The sequence below is a fragment of the Protopterus annectens genome, chromosome 1.part2, assembly GCF_019279795.1.
Source record: "Protopterus annectens isolate FY-2018-M chromosome 1.part2, PAN1.0, whole genome shotgun sequence".
NCBI classification, from domain to species: domain Eukaryota; kingdom Metazoa; phylum Chordata; order Ceratodontiformes; family Protopteridae; genus Protopterus; species Protopterus annectens.
Genome location: NC_056727.1, coordinates 211600117 through 211621350, shown reverse-complemented (window position 1 = coordinate 211621350; position 21234 = coordinate 211600117). Strand labels below are relative to the sequence as shown.

The 21234-nt window shown below is 42.5% G+C and overlaps 1 protein-coding gene across 1 annotated transcript in view; it reads right to left on the bottom strand.

Annotated features, from left to right (window-relative positions):
* UGP2 (UDP-glucose pyrophosphorylase 2) overlaps positions 1-21234 on the bottom strand; it is a gene marked incomplete in the record, with an annotated part of 652430 nt that overhangs the window by 69040 nt on the left and 562156 nt on the right. Inside the window, 1 exon segment of the mRNA XM_044055543.1 lies at positions 5007-5111. Coding sequence (XP_043911478.1) covers positions 5007-5111 — 105 coding nt within the window.

Here is a 21234-nt window from a genome sequence, read left to right as displayed (position 1 = left end):
CCTTACATTCTAGTGCATTTCACAATGGAGTATCCAGTGACCAATATCCCTCTCACTAGACTAAGCAGAAAGTCATAGTCAGTTGACTACCAGGGGCCAAGAATCACCATATTATGCATGTACTAGTGTCACTGGACCACAAGTACCAGTATGACTCAGTCATAGTCCATGTGAGGGTAAATGACCTGAAATACACCTCCCTATACAATATGAAGATACATCACATAGCTCCTGGAATGCGTGTCCCAGGCTGTTATGAGCCTAGCACTGGGCAGCATTTTACCTTCTACAAGGATAATGCCACAATACAAGCAGATGACAGACTAATAACGGACTTGGTCTCTGGTGTCATTCTAAAGAGGTGCAATATTTGTCAACAAAAAAGGAGATGGTCAACAGACCACACTGCTTTACCAGAGATGGTGTGCACATCTGTCCTTCGAGGCTTTTGAATATTAACTAAAGCACTGTGGGTGAGGACAATGTCAAACTGAAAGTACCAAGAAAATCTAAATGTGTTAGTGCTAAATGCTAGGAGTCTAAACAAGAAACTCCACTTCCTACAAGCTTTCCTCACCCTACAGAATGCCATCATCCGGCACGGTAACTGAGACATGGTTTAGAGCTGGGGAGTGCACACTAGCAGTGCAAGTCTAAAATGCCTTCTACACATTTAAACCAGCTACTACAGACAGGGACTAAAGGTGGAGCTGACTCGAGTTATATCAAAAACAAATGTACCTCAAGGCTGGTCAAACAAGACACTGCACTTGAGTTTCTCCATGTTCAAATCATCATAGATAAAATCCCAAACCACTTCCTTCCAAGCTATAGGTCCCCCTCTATGACTCAGGGAACCCATAACATGTATTTAAACTCATTAGAAAAACACTCCCCATCCACCGCAATACCACATTCATGGGTAACTAATTACCCCACTATTACGTAGGAATCTTATATAAAACTAAAGGTCCAGGCACAGAGATTCCTGGATTTTGATGTACTCCTTGGATCAGATTGTCAATATACTGACAAGGGGTGCAATCATACTGGATCTGGTTCTCACTAATATAGGTTTGTGCTACATATTCCCTAGTGTAAAGTCTTCGCTGGTAAGGTCACACTACAAAATGGTCTTCTCTGAAGTAAAACTAAAACATGGAACCCCAGCTAACCCTGGAATGTTCAGGAACAACTGTAAGACTTTTTACTATTAAGTGAAAACCTGTCAAAATTTCAAGCCCCCATAAAGCCTGAGAATACTGCTGCCTATGTATATACAAACATGTTAACAGCTGGACAGAGGCAGCAGTACCAACCAGGAAGAAATATAGAACTCAAAATATAAGCCACCCTGGTGGAATTGCATCATCGATAGGCTTTATAACAGAAGGAAGAAAATCATGGGAAAAATTAAGAGCTGTAGCACCCAGGAGGATAAATGCATTCACAAAAACAACTCAGAGGACAAAATGTCTACCAAAGGCAAAGTGTTTGGTCTCCTAGGCTAAGGATAACCACAAGGCATTATTTAGCTATGTCCACAACTTCAAAGGCAATACACAAATATGTGCAGAGCTCACTGCTCATGGAGCCACCTATACTAAACCAGAAGATATAGCAAACCTACTTACTGACACAATTTCATCTCTAACTTTACCCCTCCCTCTCCCTGAACCTTCCCTAAGGAAATGCCATCAAATATAACTCCTCATACTGTCACTATGGAACAGGTCCTAAATGCACTCACTAAAGCCAAGAACACTGCCTCCATGGTGCCAAACAATACCCCATGATGCCTTCTAAATAGTACGAAACATGACCTATCAGACTCTCTGGAATTGCTATTTAACTGTAGCCTCCAAGCAGGCTTCATGCCTCACCAATGGAGAGCAGCAATAGTCATCCCTCTGCAGAAAGGTGGGCCATCTACAGACCTACATGTTTCACTAGTCGCATATGCAAAGCCATGGAAAGAATATGGAAATTATCAATACTGACATATGATACCTTCAGACACTAGACCAAAGTCCATTTGATTTTGTCAAGGGCAGGTCATACCTGCTCAACCTGATGGACTTTGAGAAGGTCACCAAAGCAGTGAATGAGGGCAAAAGTTTCACACTCCTTATCTTGACCTGGCCAAGGCATTTGACACAATACCCCGCTCAGGCATTGTTGACAAACTCAAGAGGTTAGGTATAAACCCTTTATATCACCTGGTAGATAGCCAGCTAGCTCAGAGACAGGAACCAGGAGGTTAGAATTGGGCAGTCCATCTCTACAAAGAGGTCAGTCACAAGTGTAGTCCATCAGGGATGGGTCCTGGGACCACGAGTTTTTGTTAAGTACTTCTTTGAGGTCAATGCCTATGTCAATGGCCTCCGTCTGACTAAATTTGCAGTTGACTGCAAATTAGTAACCGTCATAAATCCCCCATGGGCATAAAATGTTGTCCAGGAAGGGTGGACACAAAACTGGTGTCATAACCGTGGACTAAAACTAAATGCCAAGAAATGCATAATATCATTTGGGAAGTCATCCACCTTTGGTAACTATCACAATGACAACAAACCTTTGAAAGTTGACATTGTAGTTAAGGACTTAGGGACACAGACAGTAATCTAGCCTTTGACCATTACACATGTCTACAGTAGTGAGGAAATCATTCTATGTTATGCAGCTTACAGCATATGGCATCTAGATCCAAGAAAGTCACTCTTCCACTGTATTCGGCATTCAGACCTATGAGTGAGTACAACGGCCCCTTTGGTAAGTACCTAACCAGGCACATCCATCACCTGGGACATCCACACAGATTCCTCACTAACAGAATAGAGGGAGTAAGTAACATGTCCTGAGCAGACCGCCTCAAGGCCCTATCCTTGCATTCGGTCTCCAGGCTGTTGAGGCATACAAGGCACTGCCAGTAACCCCACCCCGATGGAACTCCTGTGCATCTGCAAAACAAACAGCACCAGAATTACCTACTCTAAAGAATTAATCTTGCCGGTGACATAAACAGGATCTGCTGGAGAGACAGGTACATATCCCAGAGACTACTCCTCCTCTGGAACAGGCTTCAAATCCATGTGAAGCAGAGAGCCTCCCTAAACCAACTGAAGTGCAACTTGGATGACAGAATGGGTAACAGGAAATTCATCCATGGTTTGTCACCTATGTCTCTAATGAACACAGGCAGCCTATATAAATGGTTCATTTCCCAGGCCCCTGACTGTAAATGTAGTACACGCCTATGAACCTATGACAGAAAACTAAAAATCTGGAAGTGAAAGTTTTAACCACCCAAAAACTGTCGGGACAGAGTTCAATTTAGCTGATAAATTTAAAACTTAACTTCTAATATAGAGCCCAATCTATCTCAAACTTGTGTGAACCAGCTGCATTGTTAAATAATTTAGATTTCTTCTAGAATTCTCTCCCAGATTTCTAACAGTGACAAATTTAGCAGTGCTGGGTGATATTAAAACCCTCATCATTCCTTGCACTTTCCAAAGATCTCCACTCATAAGATTAAGTGGTTAATGAAACTACCCAACTTTGAATCTGCATGTTAAAATGGTCTCATGCCCAAGTTTCTTAAACATGAGATACTGTGTTTAGGTGGCAATAAATGTTTAAACTTAGTACTTTCTAGCAGCACATTCCAGTCATACCTCTCAACTGCCCCAAATTAGTCAGAAAATCCCCAAATTTAACTCTAAATCCAAGGGTGCCACAACATCCAGACTGGCCCCTTTAAATTACGATTTTCTTTATTAAATAGACAGTTGTAAGGTAAGACAGTTCTTGGAGCAATTTCAGCTGTGACTAGAGCTGCAATATGCGACAGTGTAGAACATGTACTTAGGTTTTAAAGACTTGAAGCGAGTAGCGTTCCTCGCCTTGAGGTATGTTAAAGCTTGGTTCTTAAATGAAACTATCCAAGTAACAGGAAAATGGATGGTTCATATTTTATGTGCAGTCCACATGCATAATGAAAACATTACTAACAAATATTGAGATTTTATTTATTTAGTGTCTTAAATGCAGTTTAACGTTCAATTTTTGCTGCCTACCTTGTGCAATCTGCTTAGCAATTTCCTGTCCGAAAAACTTTCTAACCAAAAAACACAGTAACATGTTATCGTTCTGCTGCTGCCTTGCCAAGACCTTCATGCCTGCTGCCCATCAAACCCCTTCTATCTGAATGCCCTTTTATTCCCCAATACGCTTCACAAGATTGTAGCAAAGACCAACTGCGCATTCATTCATTCTCCTCTGCAGTTTAGGTGCTGCAGTGACAAACAGCAGGGCTGGTTTTACCCTGCCTAGATTAAAATAATGTACCTGCTACAAAGTAGGGAAGGGGGGGGGGGTGTAGCACAACTCAGTCCTGCTGGCTGCTAACCTCCAGTAAAAACTGTGTTTTTAGCATGGTATGCAGATTTTCACCGTATCTACTATGTTGAGCTATCATTTTAAGACTGAAATTTGGCATGGGAATTAGATTGAAAATCAACATTCACCGTAGCGATAAACCCACTACAGTTAAGAAGGAAACCGTAGAGTATGGCAAGTTTTCAAAAAAAAGAAAAGAAGCACACGCCCTTGCTCCAAGGCCTAAATCTGCCTTCAAAATGTCAGTTTCACAGAAAGCCAGGTGAAATTAATGACTCCATGAATAATACGATGTATTAAAAAACTAATACTAAAGGAATATTAAAGGAAGTTAGTTGTCTTCTAGCAATAATCCAAGTGTTGACTGGATCCAGCCTACACACCTTAAACAAAATAAGGCCTACAGAAGCATTCTTTATTCAACTTGTATTTAACTTCGGGGTAATTCAAACACTTCACATGTGAAATATTCTGCTAAGTTGTTAGTGCTTTTACTTGAGCCAGTGACCTTCATATCAGATTTTTTTTTGGGAGGGGGAGTTATTTAATGAAATACATGATTGTACTACACACAATCACAGTTACATAAAGGATTCATTACTCACTTTGAGGCTAACATTTTTTCCAAAGGTTACATCTCCTGAAACTGTAAGGTGATCCAACTCCAACAAGTCTGGTATACTTTCCAGTCGCCTCAAGTAGTCTTGAACCTATAAGAAAAAAAAAAACGTTAAACAAAAATAACAAAACAGTGATATAGAAAATTAAATATTAACTGTTCAGAAAAAAACAAAATAGAGAAAATGAAATCTTATCTGTTCAGAAAAAATCCATTAAATGTTACAATGTAAAATGTTGCCAACATCCCAAACTTAAACGTTAATATGGCCCATCAGTACACATACCACGGTACTGTACTGAATCTGCCCAATAATGGTCTTTCATTTTTATCCAATTACACTTTCTAGCAATTTTCTATGAATAATAAAAATCAGAACAGTAGCAAATATAAAATAAACCAATAATACTAAATGCTAATTGGTAAAACCACCTCTAACCATGTTATTATAAGAAGCAGAGCCCTCGCAATTAGAATCATTCCCTCCCCCATGGCTAATCAAAGCATGCATTGTTCCGCTGGCACACTGATGGAAATAAAGTCAGCCAAGCGAATTCCTGTCACCCTAACAATTCAATACATGGGTGCAAGCAGCTGATGCAGAACAGAAACAATGAATTATATTAGTACACATCTACGTCTTAACTGAATAGTAGGAGGTAGACTTTATGGATACAGGAGTCTTGTGTTTATAAAACAGATGAAAAATCATTTTGTATCACTCTTTTGAAATAAATGATCTCATACTATCCACTTAATCCATTTCAGAGTTGTAGGAACCAGTGCCTAATCAGTCACAGAATGTTTGCACGGCAAAGAAACTAATTTGAATGCCATTCTATTGCAAGATGAACACAGACAAGTACATTATGAATGCCATTCTATTGCAAGATGAACACAGACAAGTACATTATGTAACACTGATGTGCAGAAACATTGACACACATTACATAAATTTAAGCACGTCAAAACCACCTAAAATGGCTGAGACCACACCAGCTGGCAAAAGAAAAATGAGCATTCTTGTGTGTTAAGTTTTTGTTTTTAGTTGACAAAACAGTAACTTTGCCTGAGGAGTGTTATAAGGAAAGAATTTTTAAGGCAAAATATATGCCTGTGGTTAGTGGCAGGGTCAGGGTTGGCACACTAGTAAAAACAGACAGGGAGAGCATCACCCTTTTCCCCAATTACCTTGTGTGACAACCCTAACTGAGCTCCTAATCCCAACCTTACACTCTACATTATGAAAAACTTTCCCTAACAGTATCACTAAACAAAATGTTTACACTCACAAGCAGATTTTACATGCACCAGCACCTACACAAAAAGGCACCCCCCTCCCCCCACCCCCCTTATCCCTCAGATACTCGGCACACTCCCACACCAATGCCAAAACTTTCAGTACATCTGAATGTTTCAGCATTGCGGGAGGGTGGAGGACATGCTTACCATGAATGCAAGCACACCCGAAACAGAAAAGGTGCACTTATCTTCCTACTTTTAAAATCTCCTGCATTTGACAAGGAGTGCTTTCAAATGAAAAACACAGCAGCAAACTGCTTACCAAAAGCGCATTCAACAGTTTATTGCAACTGCAGATATACATGCTATACATACAAGCACACAACCTCAACAAGCTGCTTACCAATTTCGCTTACTTCACACTTTTGGGATATTAGAAGAAAAAACATGAGGCTGCAAGGGAGGGCATCTAGATTTCTGCACAAAAGGTACCTCAGCTAAGAGTTGTACCGGAGAACCAAGCATCGTGATGTAGCAATGCTCACCACTCCAACTGAAATGATTACACAAATTTGGCAAAGTTCTTCTATCAGTACTGTGGTGTTTACAACAGAAGTTATAATGCTAAAGAAGATGCACAGGAAAATGAAAATTATCCTCTTTTTTCCTTGCCCAGCTTTTCTTGTCAACCTTGTGTAGTGGATTTTGAACAAACTGCTGAACCACTTTGATAAATTCATGTTAACGGATCAATGCATAAAGAAAAAAATCACTTTGTCTCTCCATCAGCTTGCTTCTATCCAAACTTTAAATAAATGTGAAGAAATTCTACGTGGGATAAGTGACAATAGCAGTGTGATGCCAACTCGGCTATGGCTGTGTGTGAATGATGGGTGGGGCTGAGGATAATTATCAAATCCTGATGCCAGGAAAGCTCTACACCAACTTAACTTAATGATGCAAGTACTTTGTAACTGTAGTACAAGAGTCAAATAAAGGACCCTCTGTTAGTGCCCCATTTAAATAATAAAACCATAAAAATAATTTAGTAAACAAGGCAGGAGTGTGATATTAAGTTAAGATTAAACTTGCATTTTGTATCAATCTTACCAGCCACATACCTCATAATTTAAATGCATATATACATAAACATATTTTAATATATATAATATATAAACATACAAAGTACTATTTTACTTACAGCTAGCCTCAAAATTAATTAAAAAAAAAAAATCAAAGCCACTGTAAAGACACATTTCATAAATGGACAGATACTCGGAGGTCTGGTTTATGGTCTGACAATGGCATGCCCTGGAGCTGAAGGCATTCAGACAGATGTCACTTAGGACTATAGCCCTGCTGCACTGAGCTAGGACATGGTGACAACTTCACTCCAACCAGGTGTGAAGTACTGCATCTGCAGAATGACAAAGGTTAGAATATGCAATCAAGGGAATCAGGCTAACAAAATGCAGAATAATCATCTTGCGAGCTACTACAAAAAAATTTGAACCATCAGGTTCATAGTAAAAGGGAGGCTGCAAAAACAAAATGCTGGGATGTATTTGTGGGTGGTGGAATCCAGAATAGCTGATACCTCTACCAGCTACTGGTAAGGCTGCAACTAGACTATCTGCAATTCTGGAGAAGTTATAGGGAAGGGGAAGTCATGATGCTTACGGAAGGCATAAAGCAAAATGATCGGGACAGTGAGGGGAACAGAAGATATGGCAAGAAGAGGCTAAGGAAACATTTGCCCACCAGAGAGAGAGAGAGAGAGAGGCTAGAGGGCATGAAATTGATATATAGGGCCCTAAGAGACAAAAGCCTTACACTGGCAAGGAAGAAAGTACAGTTATGTACACTTACCATAAATGTAGCTGTGAGTGTATTCACTGTTGCAGTCATCACATTTGGGTTATCTGCTTGCAGTAGGCCTCAGTCGGCCTGATTATCAAAGTCTTGGGTCCTGCGTGTATAAAAGCATACAGCTGACGCCATTACATCAGTTTTTCTTGCCCCAGATGTCAGGTGCCCCACTAATGGGAAGCAATTAAATTAAATATATTTATGGTAACTGTACACAACTGTACTATGTTCTTCGTGTTTCACTGTTGCAGTCATCACATTTGGGTAGATTCCCAAAGCTAAGGATGGGAGGAGGAATTTAGATAGCATTAGGACCAGCTATAAGGCCCTGCAAGACTGCAGTGGCAAAGCCAGCTCTGGATTTGGAGAAAATTGGCAAATGGTAATGCTTGGTGAAAGTATGTACAGAACTCCAGGTAGCAGCTTCTATGATGTCCCTGGTAGGGACACCTCAGAGAAAGGCTGTAGAGGTAGATGCAGCCCTGGTTGAATGGGGTCTAATACCCTGTGGGATAGGTTTTCCATGGTGCTTATAGCAGAAATGAATGCAATGGCCTATCCATTTAGAAATGGTTTGCTTTGAAATAGCCTTTTCCTCTGCCCCTGCAGCAAATGCCACCAGCAGTTGTTCAGATTTCTTTGAGGTTTAGTCCTGTCCAAGTAAAATCTAAGTTGTCTGTGCACATATAAGGAGTGCAGTATGCACTGCCCTTTGTTCTGTGGATTAGAAAAGTAGGTGGGCAAATGAATGGACTGGTTAAGAGCCACACTGGATACCACCTTGGGCATGAAGGAGGGATTAGTCCTGAGGGACACCCTGTCCGCATGAAAGATGATGAAAGGCTCCACTGCCTTAAGAGCCTGTAATTCAGATACTCTTCTTGCTGAAGTGATTGCTAAAAGAAAGGCTGTTTTCAAAGAAAGGAATTTTAACTTTGCACTTGCAGCTGGCTCAAAAGGAGGTACAGTGAGTTTTTCCAATGCAAAGTTAAGGTCCCAGGCTGGAGTTGGGGCTCTCCTGGGTGGTCTTATGTTTTTGGCCCCTCTGAGGAACTGCTTGAGCACTGGATGAGAGAACAGGAGTGGTTCTGTGTTGTAATGAGCTGAAATGGCTGAGGCGTGAATTTTGATGGAGGAAAAAGGAAGGCCCTTATGAAGCATCTCAGTTAAGTACTGAAGAATCTGAGGTAAGTTGGGCGCTGCTGTGCCCTTCCCTTGAGTTTGGTTCCAGGCACAGAATCTTTTCCATTTTCAGCATAAGATTTTCTAGTACTAGGCCTCCTTGCCCCCAAAATTACATCCAACACTTGTTTACTGAGGGATGGTAACGGAGAGATTAGATAATTAGCCAGGCTGCCAGGTTCAGGGTTTGAAGCTGAGGGTGCAGAATCTGGCTCTCCTGCTTTGACAGTAGGGTAGGGGTCTGAGGCAGGTGCCAAGGAGCCAGCAGTGACGCACTGTGCCAGAGAGGGTACCAGTGTTAGTGTGGCCAGTCTGGAGCAATCAGTATTGTCCTTGATTTGTCGAGTTTGATCTTTAGTAGTACTTTGGAGAGGAGCGGCAGAGGGGTTAAGGCATAAACTGATCAATTTTTCCAGCTGAAGGACAGAGCATCCACTTTCCAAGCTTGTTTGTGGGGAGCCCTTGTGCAGAATTTGTCCAATTGGTAGTTCTGGGGGGAGGCAAAGAGGTCTATATCTGGGACCCACCCATTTGTTTATCAACATGTTGAAAGTCTTTGGTTCCAATTTCCACTCATGTGGGTCCATGAGATTTCTGCTTAGTTTGTCTGCCAGTGTATTTAGTTTTCCTAGCAGGAATTGAGCCTGTAGATGCACTTGGTAGCTCAAGGCTGTGTTCCACAGAGCCATGGCTAGTCTGCAGAGTGGGTAAGAATGGGTACCCCCCCCTGCTTGTTTATGTACCACATAACAGTGGTGTTTCCAGTCTTTACCATTAATTGTCCTGGAAGAATGTGGTCCTTGAAGGCTGTCAGAGCATTCTGTACAGCTAGCATTTCTTTTTGATTGATATGCAGGTGCATTTGACTTTGGTTCCATTTGCCCTGAATGTACTTCCCTGCCAAGTGAGCCCCCCATGCATAGTCTGATGAGTCTGTTAGGGTTTGGGCAGCAGGGGGTAGAGAGAATGGCAGTCACTTGTTTTGGTGGCAGGCCTCTGCCCACCAAAGGAACTCTATCTGTAGACATGGTATGATAGGAATCATTGATTCTAGATCCTGAGAATGTTGACACCATAGGCTTTTTAGATACCTTTGTAGTTTCCTCATATGTAGTCTTGCATATGGAATTAGTAGAATGCAGGAGGCCATGAACCCCAAGGCTTGCAGTATTCGCCTTGCAGATAGCAGGATCTTTGTGGCCATTAGTGTGAAGTAAGTTGTCAAATGAATTTGTTTCTCTGGCGTGAGGAAAGCCATCTGGGAATTTGTGTTCAAGCTTGCTCCCAGGAATATAATTTGTTGACAGGGTACCAGATGTGATTTCTTTTCGTTTATGGTATGCCCCAGACAAGTTACCACCTTTTGTACAAATGCCAGATGATTCAATAGTTTGTCCTGGCTTTCTGCCTGAATTAGACAATCGTCCAGGTATAGGTATATTTGAATATTTCTTTGCCTGCAAAATGCAATGACTGGAGCTAGGCACTTTGTGAATACCTTAGGTGCACTAGATAACACAAAGGGCAGTGCAGAGAACTGATGGTGCATGTAGCCTGCTTTGAAGCGTAGGTATCTTCTGCAAGATTCCGTAATTGGGATGTACAGGTAGTCTTCCTTTAAATCCAGTGTTGCCAACCAGGCATCTTTGCCTAGCATAGGAAGCAACTGGTGAAGAGTTAGCATCTTGAATTTTGGAATCACCAAAAGGGTGTTTAAGATAGAAAGGTCCAGGATAGGACGCCATGGATCGTCTTTTCTGGGTACCAGGAAAAGTCTCGAGTAGAAACCTTGTCCCTTTTCCTCTTCTGGCACAGTCTGAATAGCCTGTATGCTTAAGAGAGACATTACTTGCTTTTGAGCCTCTGCCCACTAATTTGGGGGTACATCTGGCCAACCGTTTGTGGTTGGTAACGTGTGGAAATGAAATCTGTATCCTTGGGAAACTATATTTGAAACCCATTTGTCCTGGGTAATGAGTTCCCAGTTTTTGGCCTGCAGAGCACTCTTCCCCCTAAAGGAGCAGTCAGTTGAGAAGGGCTTGGAAGTTTTAAAGTTAAGTCATTGAGTCAGCTTACCATAGGGGGGATTCTTACAACTCCCTGATTTGGAAGTGGGAGCCCCGCACTGCGTAGTCTTGTGCATACCCTGGGACTGAAGCCTGGGTGTTCTGCTGGTTCTGGGTTTGGACTGAAGGCCTGGAAGAGGCAGGAAAGAACCAATTCTTAGAGGGCCAATGCCTACTAAATATTGGAGGCAGTACGTGTAGGAAATCTTTAACAGTTTGCATAGATTTAGCTTTTGTCCTCCATCTTTTTTTTAAGAACAACATCTGCTTTGTTGCCAAACAGGAGGTCCTGATTTAGGGAGCATCCAGCAATTTAGCTTTACCATGATCTCAAGATGCATCTAGTGAATCAAAACCACATTGCAAAGTATGTTTTCCAATCTGTTCAGCAGAATGCATTAAATCCTGTAAATCCTTATTTTCAGCACACTCAGGAGCAACATCATTTTCTGTTTAAGCAATCCAATAATATGTTGCTGATACTTTAACTGACAGTTTAAGGTCCTAATGGCCATGGTTGCAGAAGTGTATACCTTTTTACCCCATCTATCCAGCGCCCTGGAGTCTCGATCAGAAGGGGTAGGATTTTTGGCAGTAGTAGCCTTAATGCCTTGGGGTCCCTGTGAAATGGTCTCAGGATCCGCAGTAGGATTTTTAAAAAGGAACTTTTGAGAGTCAGGATCCCTGTAATATTTATCAGGTTTTCTGGGAGCAGGAGGTAAAGAGTCAGGGGCCAAGCTAGATTCCGAAAAAGCATCATCAACAATGTCTAGTACAGGAGGGATAGCTAAAGGCCTGTGTTGAGGCAGGAGTAAGAAATCCCTAAGCCTCTTTTTAGAGTCAGAGTAATCCTGGCTTTCCCAGCGAAAATGCTCCCTAAGAGTATGCAAGGTTTCACCCAAAGAGAAATCCTCTGGGGAGTGGCAGAGGGAATAGTCTCCTCTGCATCAGAATCCTCATAGGTAGATAAAGGTAAATCCTGGTCATCAGAGGAAACAGAAATTTCAGAATCCTGGTCAGAAGTATCATAAGCAAATTCAGTCCTAGGTCTCTTAGAAGAGGAAGGTTGGCTTTCCCTGATTAAAGTAATAAGGTCTTCAGCCATTCTTATTTGTTTTTTTTTAGGCATAGAGGCCTGACCATGCAGTCTGGGCATCTGTTTTCTAGGCATGGTTCAAGTTTTAGGTCTTGAAAAAGAAGACTGTGTCAGTTTAATATGCAAGACAGTAGGCCTGAATATACCCTCAGAAGCCGGTGCCTGCACAGCGGCTCCGGACCCATCCAAGGTAGAGACATCCGCAGTTTCCACAGTTGAAGCATCACGCGGCATACTGGACTCCAAATGGGTCTCAGTAGATGCCTATGAATCTGAAGTAGTGGGCATCAGGGGCTGCGAAAGCGCCTCACTGAGTACCGGCAAACTGGTGACTGGCTTAGCAGAAGCGTCGTCGGCAGCCTTGGACCTAGACGGCCTGTCTCTGTCTTTATCTTTGCATTTTTTCAGAATGTCGGTAGTCGGATGGCTTACCGAAGACATACCTGGATAATTGAAAAGAGTACCAAAATATTTAGAAGAGTAAATATACTGACGAGGGATAGTTAGTTGCTTAAATAAGGCACAAAACCGACAGGGAGGTACGCCGTGGTCAGGGCCTAGGCAAGGAATACAGTACGAATGAAAATCTTTATGAGGTATTTGCTTTCCACAAGAAATACAATTATTGAGTTTTACTGACATTGGTTTAGAGCAAGAAAAAGTTTCCCCACAGGGGTACTTAGCTTTAGTTAAAGACTTCGGTTCTGAAACTCTAAAAAGAAAATTTCAGGAGTCGGCTGACCGGCATTTGCAAACTGCTTCTGCTTTGGGCACCGCATGGCAAGAAAGACTGATGTAATTGCGTCGGCTGCATGCTTTATTCCCCTGACTACCTGACGTCACGGAAGATGAGATAGCAACCAATACAGGACCCAAGACTTTGATAACCAGGCCAACTGAGGGCTACTGCAAGCAAATAACCCAAATGTGATGACTGCAACAGTGAAACACGAAGAACATCAGGGAAATAAAAGATCAAGGAAGCATTTATTTTATTATATACATATATTTGTTTAAAGAAACATCTTTATTGAACCACTACTTATGACATAGGCAATCATTCATTTACATAAATGAAAACAAAACAAACCATACTGAAATATTTTACTTGCAATACATCACTTATAATCTATCCGGTCATTGTCAGTCAAACATTACATAGTTCAAATTCTGCCTTCTTTTAAAACTTCATTCCTCCTCCAAAACTTTATTCTGCATGTATTGTTCCCACAATTCCCATTCTTATATGCAATTTGCTCCTACTATTTTCTAAAGATCCCATTTCCAGTTTCATCTCTGTTACTATATTCACTATTCTAGTACAGTTGGTTTAGACTAATTATAGTGGCTGTTAAAAAAGCAATTACTAGAGAATGGAAATTTGATTCTGCAAGTGTTCACTATGTCTAGGCAATTCCGATTCTGTATCATAGCTCAAAAAAAATAATTCCTTCGTTATACCAATTTGCTCAGCTTGCATTTCTGATAGAGTAGCCTGCAAGGCATTTTTAAAATCTGTCAACTAGTTATGCCCTGAAAAATATGTTCTCAATTACCTTTTCCTTCCCCAACATACCTCCCAACATTTGCTATCTACCCGAGGAAAAAATCGTTGGAGTCTACTTGGGATATAAAAATACCTATATAAACACTTTGAAGCAAATATCCTAAATCTTTTGTTGCATATTTGGGAGTCATACATACATCTCCCCATTGTTTCGTTGTGAACTGCTTATCCACAATCTCCTCCCAATCCTTTCTAACCTCCTCTGATTCCTTACCATGCACTATTTCATAAGCTCTACTAAATAGCCCTTTAACAGCAGCTTCTGTTCTAGATTCTACCAAAATCTCTACTGGCACTGGTCTTCCATTGGGGACCCCCTATTCCTTTCTCTTTGCTTATACTCTGATATCAATCCTTGACATGGAAAGCAATTCCTGGCCTCTTCCTCATTTTATTACCTTTCCCCTCTCTATATTCTCCAAATACCTTGGTTCCTTTGTCAGTTTTTCCAATAAATTCCAGCCCCCTCTTGCCTACTGTCTGTATCCCTAATCACAGTCATCCCAAATGGCAGAATCTTTCTCCATTCCCGTGTTGGCTTAGTTCTTAGAATACTTTCTACTACTTTATGAAAATAACTTTCTGTATGGTTATTGTTATTCTTCTTAAGGATCTGCATCCAAAATCCCAGTCTCTTCTTATTTCTTGAGCCCCCTCCCCCACCCATTTTATTTTTTATACAAGGAAGTAGCTTTATTTTACTGGGGATGGCTGAAGCATATAATAAATTACTCCCATGTGTGGTAGAAGCTAAGTTAGCTGTAGATTTCAAGGCCATGTGGGATTTCTGGGAGGATGGGTTGGTGATGGGGGTGAGCTTCCTTGAAGTCCATTTCCTTTTGTTGGCTAGTTAATGTAAAGCAGAGGTTATGCATAATGGTCACTTCCTCTGTCAGTACTTCTAAGAGACTACCTGATGATCAAACAGCTTGGGTGAAAAATAAAGTCCCATTTGTGAGCCAGATAGCAAGGAATCAATTAGTGATCCATATGCTGGACCAACCAATGAGGGAATGTTGAGTGAATGGCCAATGAAAGCACACCCACCCTGGGAAGTGTCTCCAATTTACTGCACATCCAACACATAGCAACTACGAGGTCAGCTAGCAGCTTGTATAAATGGCTGAGAAAGAATGCCCACCAAACATGGCTGTATGTAGAAGACTGATACATGCAGGAAAACATGTGCCAGTTCCACATGTCCAGACTATAAAGGGACAACGGGAACAAGTACAAGCAGAAACAACTGAATGGCTGCATGGGTGATGGTTCTTTTCCACTTTAAGATTTAAGCCGATGGTCTGTGGAAAACAGGCAGATGGGCAGAAAAACTAAGCAAACATACTCTGCAAATCTAAGCTGTAAAATGGCTTGAGGGAACATGGTACATCACTGATCTTTCAGAGAGTCAGCAAAAAGTACAGTTGTGTACATTTGCCATAAATGTAGATGTTCGACTGTATTCACTGTTGCAGTCATCACATTTGGGTTATCTGCTTGCAGTAGCCCTCATTCGGCCTGATTATCAAAGTCTTGGGTCCTGCATCGGCGATGCCATTACATCAGTTTTTCTTGCCCCAGATGTCAGGTGCCCCCATAATGGGAAGCAATTATATACAAGGTTACACCGCCAACAAAAAAGCAAATACACCAAAAAGCTTTAAGCACAGTAAACAAGAATAGAGGTATAGTCAATAGAAGTCAGGGTGCTGGAGGGAGGGCAACCAGGACTGCAACAGTGAATACACTTGAACATCTACATTTATGTTAAGTGTACACAACTGTACTATGTTCTTCGTGTTTCACTGTTGCAGTCATCACATTTGGGTAGATTCCCAAAGCTAAGGATGGGAGAAGGCAATTAGATAGCATTAGGACCAGCTATAAGGCCCTGCACGACTGCAGTGACAAAACCAGCTCAGGATTTAGAAAAAACTGCCAAGTGGTAATGCTTGGTGAAGTTATGTACAGAACTCCAGGTAGCAGCTTCTAGGATGTCCCTGGTAGGGACACCTCTTGAGAAAGACTGTAGAGGTAAATGCAGCCCTGGTTGAATGTGGTCTTATCCCCTGTGGGGTAGGTTTTCCATGGTTCTTATAGCAGAAATGAATGCAGTGGCCTATCCACTTAGAAATGGTTTGCTTTGAAATGGCCTTCCCCTCTGCCCCTGCAGCAAATGCAACCAGCAGCTGTTCAGATTTCCTGAGAGGTTTAGTCCTGTCCAAGTAAAATCAAAGTTGTCTGTACACGTCCAAGGAGTGCAGTATTCGTTCCCCTTTGTACTGTGGATTAGAAAAGAAGGCTGGCAAATGAATGAACTAATAAAGGGCCACACTGGATACCACCTTGGGCATGAAGGAGGTATTGGTCCTGAGGGACACCCTGTCCGCATGAAAGATGATGAAAGGCTCCACCTGCCATGAGGGTCTGTAATTCAGACACTCTTCTTGTTGAAGTGATGGCTAGAAGGAAGGTTGTTTTCCAAGAAAGGAGTTTCAACTCTGCATTTGCAGCTGGCTCAAAGGGAGGTAGAGTGAGTTTTTCCAATACAAAGTTGGGGTCCCAGGCTGGAGTAGGGGCTCTCCTGGATGGTCTTATGTTTTTGGCCCCTCTGAGGAACTGCTTCAACTGTGGATGAGAGAAGAGGGGTGGTTCTGTATTGTTATGAGCTGAAATGGCTGAGGCATGTATTTTGATGGAGAAAAAGCAAAGGCCCTTGTGAAGCATCTCAGTTAAGTATTGAAGAATCTGAGGTAAATTGGGCGCTGCTGTGCCCATCCCCTGAGTTTGGCTCCAGGAACAGAATGTTTTCCATTTTCAAGCATAGGATTTTCTAGTACTAGGCCTCCTTGTCTCCAGAATGACATCCAACACGTGTTTACTGAGGGATGGTAACAGAGAGATCAGGTAATTAGCCTGGCTGCCAGGTTCAGCGTTTAAAGCTGTGGGTGCAAAACCTGGCCCTCCTGCTGGGACATCAGGGTAGGGGGGTCTGAGGCAGGTGCTATGGTGCCAGCAGTAACACACTGCGCAAGAGGGGGTATCAGTGTTGGTGTGGCCAGTCTGGTGCAATCAGTATTGTCCTTGGTTTGTCCTGTGTGATCTTTAGTAGTACCTTGGAGAGGAGACACAGAGGGGGAAGGCATAAACTGATAGGTTTTTCCAAGTAAAGGACAGGGCATCCACTTTCCAAACGTGTTTGTGGGGATTCCTTGTGCAGAATTTGTCCAATTGGTAGTTCTGGGGGGAGGCAAACAGGTCTATCTCTGGGCTCCCCCATTTGTTTCCCAACATGGTGAATATCTTTGGCTCCAGTTTCCACTCATGTGGGTCCATGAGATTTCTGCTTAGGTCGTCTGCCAGTGTATTTAGCTTTCCTGGCAGGAATTGAGCCTGTAGGTGTACTTGGCAGCTCAAGGCTGTGTTTCACAGAGCCATGGCTAGTCTGCAGAGAGGGTATGAGTGGGTTCCTCCGTGCTTGTTTATGTACCACATAACAGGGGTATTGTCCGTCTTTACCAATAATTATCCTGGAAGAATGTGGTCCTTGAAGGCTGTCAGATCATTCTGTACAGCTAACATTTCTTTTTGATTGATATGCAGGTGCATTGGACTTGGGTTTCATTTGCCCTGTATGCACTTCCCTGTCAAGTGAGCCCCCCATGCATAGTCTGATGCGTCCATTAGGGTTTGGGTGGCAGGGGGTAGAGTGAATGGCAGTCCCTTGTTTTGGTGGCAGGCCTCTGCCGACCAAAGGAACTCTATCTGTAGACACGGTATGATAGGAATCATTTTTTCTAGATCCTGAGAATGTTGACACCACAGGCTTTTTAGATACCATTGTAGTTTCCCTCATATGCAGTGTTGCATATGGAATTAGTAGAATGCAGGAGGCCATGAACCCCAGGGCTTGCAGTATTTTCCTTGCAGATAGCTGGGTCTTTGTGGCCAGTAGTTTGAAGTAGGCTGTCAAATGAACTTGTTTCTCTGAGGTGAGGTAGGCCATCTGGGAAGTTGTATTCAAGCTTGCTCCCAGGAATACAATTTGCTGGCAGGGTACAAGATGAGATTTATTTTTGATTATGGTGTACCCCAGAGAAGTTAGCAATTTCTTTACAAATGCCAGATGATTCAATAGTATGTCCTGGCTTTCTGCCTAAATTAGACAACCGTCCAGGTATGGGCATATTTGAATATCTTTTTGCTTGCAAAATGCAATGACTGGAGCTAGGCACTTTGTGAATACCCCGGGCATAGTAGATAAGCCAAAGGGCAGTGCAGAGAACTGACAGTGCAATATTCCCTTATTGGGATGTGCAGGTAGGCTTCCTTTAAATCCAGTGTTGCCAACCAGGCATCTTTGCCTAGCATAGGAAGCAGCTGATAGAGAGTTAGCATCTTGAATTTTGGGATTAGAAAAATGTGTTTAGGATAGGATGCCAGGAATTGTTTTTCTGGGTACCAGAAAAAATCTTCAGTAGAAACCTTGCCCCCATTCATCTTCTGGGACAGGTTGTATAGCCCTGAAGCTTAAAAGAGAGAACACTTGCTTTTGAGCCTCTGCTCACTGATTTGGGAGTAGATTTGGCCATCCGTTTGGGGTTGGTAAGGAGTGTAAGTGGTATCTGTATCCTTGGGAAACTGTATTTAAAACCCATTTGTTCTGTGTAATAGTTCCCAATTTTTTGCCTGCAGGACAATCCTTCCCCCTAAAGGAACAGTCAGTTGAGCAGGGCTTGGAGGGTTTAAAGTTAAGTAATTGAGACAGTTTACCATAAGGGGGTGTCTTACTACTTCCTGCTTTGGAAGTGGGAGCCCCCACTGCTTAGTCCTGCGAGTCCCTTGGGACTGCAGCCTGGGTGTTCTGCTGATTCTGGGTTTGGACTGAGAAGGCCTGGAAGAGGCAGGAAAGGACCAATTCTTAGAGGGGCAATGCCTACTAAATCTGGGAGGCTGTACTTTCAGGAAATCTTTAACAGTTTGCATAGATTTAGCTTTTTCCTCCATCACTTCTTTTGCTTTGTTGCCAAACAGGCGGTCTTGGTTTAAGGGAGCATCCAGCAATTTAGCCATAACATGATCTGGCAAAGATTGCTCCTTAAGCCAAGCATGCCTTCTAAGTATAGACCCAGTGACAGCAGCCCTGCAAGATGTCTCTAATGAATCAAAACCACACTGCAAAGTATGGTTTCCAACTTTTTCAGCAGAATGCATTAAATCCTGTAAATCTTTATTTTCAGCACAGTCAGGAATCAACATCATTTTCTGTTTAAGCAATCCAATAATATGCTGCTGATACTTTAACATATGAAACTGGCAGTTTAAGGCCCTAATGGCCAAGGTTGCAGAAGTGTATACCTTCTTACCCCATGTATCCAGCGCCCTGGAATCTCTATCAGAGGGGGTAGGATTTTTGGTAGTAGTAGCCTTAATGCCCTTGAGTACCTGTGAAATGGTGTCTGGATCCGCAGTAGGATTTTTAAAAAGGAACCTGTGAGTCAAGAACCCTGTAATACCCATCAGGTTTTCTGGGAGTAGGAGGTAAAGAGTTAGGAGCCAGGCTAGATTCCAAGAAGGCATCATCAACAATGTCCAGTACAGGAGGGATAGCTAAAGGCCTGTGTTGGGGCAGGAGTAAGAAATCTCTAAGCCTCTTTTTGGAGTCAGAGTAATCATGGCTTTCTCAGCGAAAATGCTCCCTAAGATTATGCACGGTTTTACCAAAAGAGAAGTCCTCCGGAGGGGAAGCATAGGGAATGGAGTCTTCTGCATCAGAATCCTCATAGGTAGATAAGGGTAAATCCTGGTCATCAGAGGAAGCAGAAATTTCAGAATCCTGATCAGAGGAATCAGAAAGAAAATCAATCCTAGGTCTCTTAGAGGGGGAAGGGGGGCTTCCCCTGATTAGAGTAATAAGGTCTTCAGCCATTCTTATCATTGTTTTTTAGGCACAGGGGCATGACCATGCGGTCTGCGCGCCGGTTTTCTAGGCATGGATCAACTTTTAGGCCTTGAAGAAGATGGCATTGGGTTAATATGCAAGTCAGTAGGCCTGAAAACACCCTCAGAAGCCGGTGCCTGCACAGCGGCTCCGGACCCATCCAAGGTAGAGACATCCGCAGGTTCCACAGTGGAGGAAGCATCTCACGGCATGCCGGACTCCGAATGGGTCTCAGTAGAGGCCTGCGAATCTGAAGTAGTGGGTATCAGGGGCTGTGAAAGCGCCTCACTGAGTACCGGTGAACTGGCGACTAGCTTAGGAGAAGCATCGTCGGCAGCTTTGGACCTATGCGGTCTGTCTCGGTCTTTATCTTTGCGTTTTTTCGGAATGTCAGTGGTCGGGTGGCTTACCGAAGCCATTTCTGGATAATTGAATAGAGTACCAAAATATATAGAAGCGTAAATGAATCGACGAATAGTTCGAGGTTTGAATAACGCACAAAACGGACAGCGAGGTACATCGTAGTCTGGGCCCAAGTAAGGAATGCAGTACGAATGAAAATTTTTATGAGGTATTTGCTTTCCACAAGAAATACAATTGCTAACTTTTACTGACATTGGTTTAGAGCAAGAAAAAGGATCCCCAACGGGGTACTTAGCTTAGTTGAAGACTTTGGTTCTAAAACTCGAAAATGAAAATTTCAGGAGTCGGCCGACCGGCACTTGCGAACTACTTCTGCTTCGGGCACCACACGGCAAGAAAGACAGATGTAATGGTGACGGCTGTATGCTTTATACCCCTGACTACCTGATGTCATGGGAGATGAGACAGCAACCAACGCAGGACCCAAGACTTTGATAATCAGGCCGACTGAGGGCTACTGCAAGCTGATAACCCAAATGTGATTACTGGAACAGTGAAACACGAAGAACATCACCTTTATCTACTTACAAAAATGTATCCACAAACCATTAATGGCTTCAGTTTTTGCCTTCTTTGTTAATGTTTTCCAATAGTCAATAAGCATTCCAGCTTCACATTTAACACTACTAGGAATAGTCAGCATTTGCTTCATGCACACAAACCTCTTTTTTGTTTAAATCTGTTTGGGTATGTCATTTACAAGTGACCCTTCTGACATGCCCTTAGCCTCATCAGATGCTGAGCAGTTGTACAGATAAAAAAAAAAACTGGTAGAAAAGTCTTTTCAGTTGAGCCGATTTCTGAAATGGGCCATTTATACAGGTTTCC